General features: G+C 48.2%; 1 protein-coding gene across 1 annotated transcript; it reads left to right on the forward strand.

The window, feature by feature from the left end:
- The first annotated feature begins 5,035 nt into the window (after positions 1 to 5,035).
- CHST2 (carbohydrate sulfotransferase 2) lies at positions 5,036 to 6,838 on the forward strand. The gene has a single exon (XM_044432947.1). It carries the CDS (start codon positions 5,036 to 5,038, stop codon positions 6,359 to 6,361), a length of 1,326 nt encoding a protein of 441 aa, XP_044288882.1. The 3' UTR covers positions 6,362 to 6,838.
- The last annotated feature ends 1,329 nt before the right edge of the window (positions 6,839 to 8,167 follow it).

The following is an 8,167-nucleotide window of genomic DNA, read 5'->3' on the forward strand; positions in this document are numbered from 1 at the left end:
TGTAGTTGGTTTCTCCAGTTTTTGCTGCCATCAAGGAGAAATTGCTCCAAAGTAGTTTGCAAACGTTCTGTGGTCAGGCAACCGCCCGTGCTACATCAGTTTGCATGGTGAAGAAGGCCTGCATGCCTGTCGTGGAAACCTTGTATAAGATGCTGCACAGATTTCTGGGGTTTGGCCGGATATGCAGGAGGCAAGCCAGGCCTGTCGGGCCTTGCCATCCCGCCAGCCAAACCAAACGCACCCTGGAAAACATCCCATGCACACTGCATCTGTGTACTGCAAGGGAAGATTGCTTCTGATGAGTAAATAGAGATGCTTTCAAAGTTCTCCTCAGCTGGATCTCTTCCCAGATTATTTGAGTTCTGTGTTTCTTACAGTGGATACTTAAGAATCACAAAAAAATTGCATAAACAAATTTACATTTAGGGATGCAACTTCAGAAGTAATTCTTATAATTTAAATAGAAATCCAGAACAGTTCACCAGGGTATGGAAGAATCTGACCAGCTGATCTTCCTGTCTGTCCAGTCTGCTGTCCAGATGCCAACTGCTGATGACAGTTCTTAGGATTCTTCATCTTAAGCCATAACTGGCCAGGAGAGCCCTTCAGAGAGGAGGCGACCCTGGGGCATCCCCTCAAGCAGAGGATTTAGCTCTGTTTTCTTAGCTCTCTTTCTTAGTTGTGGGTAAAATCCAACATAAGCCCTACATAAAGTAAATCCAGTGAAAGGAATAAGAGTTAATTTAGTCTAGGGCTATAGAATGGAAAAAGAGATGAGACAATTGCCTTAGTTCAATAAAGAAAAACTCTTCTGAAAAATTAACAAAGCCAACTGGAGGCATAAGATCAGAATGAAGCAAAAAAAAAATTGAGACACAAAACCATTTATCAACTATGCAAACAGAATAAAAAAAGATATTTCAGCTCCATCTATGTATGGGTCATTGTGGAAAGATCTCTTGGCTGAAAGGGAATGACAGATATTTTTATGTTTGACTAAACTTGATGGATCATCATGATTAATTACATTTTTATACCCTGCAATAGCCAGAGCTTTCTGGGTGGTGATGAAGATTGGAACTGAACCTGGAAATAGTTCATATAGGCAAATACATGAATCTGGAAACATGCCAGTAGAGAAGTAAGCAACTCGCAAAAACTATCAGCCTAGGAGAGTGGGTCCAGCAAAGCCAAATGACTCTGCCTGAAATAAAGTTGGGTAAAGTTCATTACACAGGAGACTGTACCCTGCCCGGCTGTTCCTACAGTTTGTCTGTATTATCTTACTTTATCTTTTGCACATCTCATTTCTTACTTGGTTTCTTCAGACCTTCATGCCATCTACTACTTGATCCTTTTGCATCCTTAAGCTATATAATCTGTTTGCTTCACTAGTAGTTTACTACAGACTAGTTGTCATCGCCGTCATCACCATCATCATCCTCATCATCTCTATATCATCTGTCAATTGCCAAAGCTCTCTGAGCAGTTTATCAATATAAAATATAAAAATATATTTTTATAAATGTAAAAACCATTTACATACCAAAACAATCAAAACTGCCAATGCAAGAAATCTCAGGACCAGTTAAAGTCCTAACAGGTGGACTTCAAATGCTTGGGAGCAGAGCTAAGTCTAAATCTGGCACCAAAGGAATGAAATGTTGATACCATGTGGGCCTCACTACAGAGAGTGTTCAGAACAAGCACCTTGACTTGAGCTTGGAAATATACAGGCAGGCAGTGCAAATATCATACCAGAATTAAGCTATGGGTGCCTGCTATCACTAAGCTGGTTCACATAACATGACAAGCCACCATGTACCATCAGCCTCAGTGGGTTGCCCTGTCATAAGAACCCAGTGCTGTTCTGCAGGTAGTTTATTTTTCACGAATAACCCATGGCTTGTTTTAGGGCTGTTGATACCCACGGTGGCTTGTGTCATTGAACCCAGAAGGGAGACTTTATTGTGGGCTGTCAGGGATGTTCAGGCAGACCTCAGCCAGAGCAGCCGCAGCAGCAGCAGCCCTTCCTCATGCGCTTGCTCATGCTGTGACCATCCTCCCCCGCCCCTTTGCAGTTGCTTTGCCAGTGCCCCTAAAAACCACGAAGGAAGGACACAAGAGAATGTCCTGAATATGCTTGCAATTTTCAAAAAGCTGGGGTCTCTCATGCCTTTATGTTTGTGCAGCCCCTGCCCGTTTACCACAGTGACATTCCCTGAAGCATCAACCAGCATGACCAGACTCCTGCCTTCCTAAGTGCTCAGAGATTGGATTCCGGTTTGTCATCCACCGTGGGGAGTGTGTGTTTTGGCGAGGACGTTTCCTTCAGTAGCAAGCACAGCAATGCCCGCAGACCTTATTGCGGAAGGGATGCTGATGCAGGGTTTGAGGCAATGGATTCTGCTGCAAATCCTCCTCACCCGGGATCTGAACCAGAGCCAGGGAGAGGAGAAACAAGCCATAGCAAGCCCAAGTACTGCGGGTTGTTCAGCAAACAAACCACCCATGGTGATTTACTCACAGCGTAGCTTAGAGTAATGTGTGAACCTGCCCAGTTTATTGAGGTTTCGGCAAGGGGCGGCATAGAAATGTAATAATAATAATAATAATAATAATAATAATAATAATAATAATAATAGAGAGAACTACAGCATTCCCCCAGAAACTCATCCTTGCATGGTGGGATGTCATTATTGTTTTTGTGAATTGCAACATTCATAAAAACAATGAAAGCAACAACATATCCTCCACTAGTGGCACTGGTCTTAGCAAATTTGGCTGCTTTACAGCACAGTGATATATCTATCTACTCAGGAGTAATCCAGTTGTGCTCAATGGGCCATACTCCCAGGTAGTGGGTGTAGAATCACAGGCCGAAAGTTATAGTTTTTTTTAATGGTGGGAGACTTAATTAACCAGTGTGTGTGTGTGCGCGCGCACACACACGTATGTTTAATAGCCACCTGTTAGCAACATGCTGTCTGGATGCACTATAAAATTGACAAATATAATTAATAAAATAATACAATTAAACTCTCATAATAAACAAAGTCACAATAAAATAATTAAAAATAAGGCATGTTACTATAATTAAAACCGTACAGTTATGTAAATATTCTAGATGGTGCCAAAAGTGCACTGGAAAAGGTAAGTTTTTGCCAGGCGCCCGAAACGCAATAAGGTAGGCACCTGGCAAATGTCCAAAGGTAGAATGTTCTATAATTTGGGGTGCCAAATCACATTATGCCTGATTTGCACTTAAGGGCTCCTTTGTCTTGCCACACATTTTGTCTGTCTTCTTATGTGATCTTACACTGTTCTCTCAAAAATTGATATAATTAAAATTATTTTATTAGTTCTATCTAGCCTTATTAAAGCTATCCAATTAAAATTATAATTGATGCATTATCATTATAATTTAGCATTATACGTTCGGGTTGCTAGAATAAGTTGGGATTGAATTAAATTGTTTCTGATATAGTTTTCGGTATCTTGCAGCGTTGGTATATGAGTAAAGCCGAGAGCTCGAAGTTCCCCAAACTCTGGCAAATGCTTCCCGCTTTCTGTCGAACCAGCGCATCCTGGCTTGGGTTGCGATGCATAATTTACTGGAAAGGAGGAGAGAGACGATGCCTTTTAGGCGACCGGGAGGTTTTCCCCCTGATCCCGAAAGCTCAGCTGGCTGGCGAGGCTGGGAAAACCGTCCCCGCGATGCATCTCCAGGGGCAGGCGGTTCGTGCTGGCGGTGGGCAAGGCGGCGAGGCGAGGCGAGGCGAGTCCAGCGCGGCTTCGGGCAGATGGCGACACACCAGCAGGACGGCCCCGTGGCGAGGCGGGCAGCAGCGGCGCCCGCCTGGACGGCAGCACAGACCTGCTCTTTCTTCCCGAAGAACGGGGGGAGGGAGGGGCGAGTCATCGGAGCGGCAGGCGCGGCGTCCAATGAGGAAGCCCGAGGACCGTTTCGGGGGCGGTCGCCTTGGAGGCTGCAGCTCCACGGCCATTCAGCAGAGGCGGAAGCGAGCCGGGCGGGAGCCGCTGCCGCCGGTGCTTGTTGTGCTTCTCGGCTCCGGAGCAGCCGCGCGTTGTGCCTCCCGCGCCTCCGCCGCCTCTGCATCCCGCCGGGTGAGAAGTGGCGGGCTTCCAAAGACTGTATGGGCCGGCGATGGAGCGGCGGCGGCGCTTGAGCACTGCGGAGCCTGCGCCCGCTGCCGCTGGTGCAGGGAGGCCGGCTGCTGCTCGTCGTCCTCCACCGCTGCCGGATCTGGCGCCTGGCGGGCGCTTGAGAGCCGCGGGCGGCGGGCAGGCGGCAGGGCTCTCCGGCGAGCCTTTCGCCTTGGCTTAGCGGGTCCTCGTATCCGGCCTGCTCCTCCGTCCCTCCGGGAGCCCTCGCCGGTGCGGGGGAATCCGAGCGAAGCCGGCGCGCAGGAGAGGAGCTGCCGCCTCCTCCTCCCGCCGTCCCCAAAAGGCGCAATGCACTTTCTCGGAGGTCGGGGGCTCGGCAGCGACAGCAGCCACCTCCTCTTAAAGTTTGCCTGCTCCCCTCCCGACTCTTCCCCCGGTCCCCGCCTGGCGCTTCGGCTGCAGAACGGAAACTCCTCGGGCTCGGCGCCGAGGGACTGAGGGAGCAGCTTGCCCCTCTCCCCCGCCCCTTCCTGCGGGATGATGCATTAACTTGGTGCAAAGGAGCCCCTCTTCCCCGCCCCCGCCGACCGGGCATTGCCGGCTCTGGAGCGAAGAGAGAGCGACAGAGACGACCTCTCCGGGGAATCCGCCGGAGCTGTGATGGAAGGGAGGAAGCAAGGCAAGTTCCTCTGAGCCTGGGAGGGCGGTGCGGCGGCGGCGGCGGCCCGAGGTGCCCAGGGCAGCAGCGAGAGTAGGCCGGTGCCCCTGGAGGGAGGGGAAGATGCCCTGGGCAAAGCCCCGCGGCGCTTGCTGGCCCCGGCCCCGCGGATCAGCGCGCCAGAGCGTGGCTGTGTGATGTGCAACAGTTGGCAGGGCAGTGCTCATGCCCTGGCTCCAGCTCGCTGGCATGAAGGTTTTCCGCAGGAAGGCGCTGGTCCTTTGCCTCGGCTACGTGCTGCTGCTGCTCCTCACCATGCTCAACTTGCTGGACTACAAGTGGCACAAGGGACCGCAGCAGTGCAGCGAGCCCTCGCCCGCCCGCCGCACTTCCCACCCGCAGCAGCTGCCTTACTATGCCTCCCAGTCCCGGTCGGACATCCGGGCTCTCTACGGGGCCCCAGCACCGCTCAACCGCAGGCGGCAGCTGGTCTATGTTTTCACCACCTGGCGCTCAGGGTCCTCCTTCTTCGGTGAGCTCTTCAACCAGAACCCAGAGGTCTTCTTTCTGTATGAGCCCGTGTGGCACGTGTGGCAAAAGCTGTACCCGGGGGACGCTGTCTCTCTGCAGGGTGCAGCCCGGGACATGCTGAGTTCTCTCTACCGATGTGACCTCTCTGTTTTCCAGCTCTATAGTACGGCTGGAGCCGGGAAGAATCTCACCACTTTAGGCATCTTTGGGGCAGCCACGAACAAGGTGATCTGCTCCTCACCACTTTGCCCAGCCTATCGCAAAGACATTGTGGGCATGGTGGATGACAAGGTGTGCAAGAAATGCCCTCCGCAGCAGCTCAGCCTGTTGCAGGAGGAGTGCCTCAAGTACCACACCTTGGTCATCAAGGGTGTGCGCGTCTTTGACATCGGTGTGCTGGCACCACTCATGCAAGACCCATCCTTGGCTCTCAAAGTCATCCACCTGGTCCGGGACCCCCGAGCGGTGGCTAGCTCCAGGATCAAATCCCGCCACGGACTCATCCGGGAGAGCTTGCAGGTAGTGAGGAGCAGGGACCCCCGTATCCATCGCATGCCCTTCCTGGATGCAGGCCACAAGCTGAACAGCAAGAAGGAGGGGGGCGGTGGCTCAGATTACCATGCCTTGGGGGCCATGGAGGTGATCTGTGGTAGCATGGCAAGGACCCTGCAGACGGCGTTGCATCCCCCTGACTGGCTGAAGGGGAATTACATAGCCATCCGCTATGAGGACCTTGTAGTGGACCCCATCAAGACTTTACGGCAAGTGTATGGATTTGTCAACCTAGTGGTTAGCCCAGAGATGGAGAAGTTTGCCCTCAACATGACCAGTGGGCCTGGCTACTCCTCCAAGCCCTTTGTGGTCTCTGCCAGGAATGCTACTCAGGCAGTCAATGCCTGGAGGACAGCACTGAGCTTTCAGCAGATTAAACAAGTTGAGGAGTATTGCCACCAGCCCATGACTATTCTAGGTTATGAGAGAGTCAACAGCCCAGAGGAAGTCAAGGACCTTAGCAAAACCTTGCTCAGGAAGCCAAGATTGTGAATGGGCAGTATGCCTTGTGCAGAAAGGAATTGATTGAGAGAGCAATTGACAGCTTTTCAGACAATTGCATCTGAGAGACAGAGATGGTGCAAAGTGTGCTCCATTCTTAAGGACAATTAGGAAGACAAGGTTGGTCCTCCAGAGATTGTTGAGGATCACACACATTCATGTTTTTGCATTCCTGGACTATCATTACTTCAAGCAGGCACACATACACACACTCACTTCAGTAAGTATTTGTGAGGCCTCTTTTCTTTCCAAAAGCTAAAGGCACATTGTTCAGTATGTATCAACATCTTTACATACTTATTTGTTGTGATAAATGAAGGATTTGCATAGCTGCTGAGGTAGGTGTGTGTGTGTGTGTGTGTGTGTAGGGTGCTCATGGGAGGCTGAGATTGAAGAATACTCAGTAAAGCAAAATGGACTTTTGTATAAAGGTTTAAATGTGATCTTAATAAAGAAATCAATAAGAAATTCTCATTTTAGAATGGCTTACTTGTTTGGGATTTGCACATATTGATTATACTCATCTAGAAAATGCTGTAGATATATTTTGTGCAAGCAATGGTTTAGGTTTTTCACGAAAACAGCAGGGGAAACACAGATGTATTTTTACAATTTTACCATCCCTTGTGAAAGTTAGAAATGACATTTAACAAGTGCCGTTAACAGCCGCTGTACATGCAGAGGCAGACTTTGTGGCAAGCAGTCACATAGTCAGAAAGATCTTTCTGTAAATACTGCTGGGCTGAAAAAGAAAGTCTAACTGAAACTGTTTTTGAGTGCTACCACAATAACCATTGATCAGCCTTACAACCTTTTGCCATTAAAGTAATATTTATATCTGTCTTGAGGTTTGGAGATTACTGTACATCCATAACATGCAATCTTGCAGTTATATGAGCACAGTTCCATGTAAACAGTTTCTGGCATAAGATGAGAGAAGGGTAAAAAGGAAGTAGTGGCACCACCAGTTACAGTTTTTAAGTATGAAGTGTACACCAAGTCTGAATGTTTTTCCCCAGATAAAAATGTATACAGTGCAGTAAAATATACTGTTATTACTGATGGGGGATCCTAGTATCCTTACTAAAGTGAATTTTTGAGAGATCTATTGCATTTTGGACAGCTGATGGAATCATGTAATCATATTTAATTAAAGATAAGAGACTTTTAGCACCTATTTTTTGAAGGAACCAAGATTTGGAAAATTCAAATGGATTTGCTCAGATATACAACTCAGCTATTTGCAAAGGGTGTGTCTGAGTTAGCTCGTTGTTCTCAAGTTTTTTTTAATGAAATAATTTCTTACAAGGGCTGCTTTAAGGTCTGATATTTACATGAACCTATTTGTTTTCCTTCTATGCTGTGCTTATTAATGAATTCATGGACCTTCCTAGGAGAAAGAATTCGGTAATGGCCTACCTAGATACCATGCCTTGGGACAAGACATATACTTACTCAAGGGAAAAGGAATGTCTTTCTATGAGAAGCATGCTGATAAGTGACCACTACACATGAAAGCTGTAATAATCATGTTTCTTAGTCAAATAATTAATTCTAGGTGAGAGAAACAGGTGACAGACAGGCCACTGTGCTAGTGAGTATTTAATAAGACACTTACTGCTGAAAAAAAGCAACTACAGTCCTGTACTTACCTGGGAGTAAGCCCCATTGAATCCAACGGCAAATACTACTTAGTGAACAAGTTGGGCTGTAAGATTGGACTGCAAGCGAGCTGATACACTTCACTGAAGAAAGCAACAGATAAACTTGATGCTGTTTTTAAAAGGATACTCTTTT

This window comes from Varanus komodoensis, unplaced genomic scaffold (genome assembly GCF_004798865.1).
Source record: "Varanus komodoensis strain SLA01 unplaced genomic scaffold, ASM479886v1 scaffold25, whole genome shotgun sequence".
Lineage (NCBI taxonomy): Eukaryota > Metazoa > Chordata > Lepidosauria > Squamata > Varanidae > Varanus > Varanus komodoensis.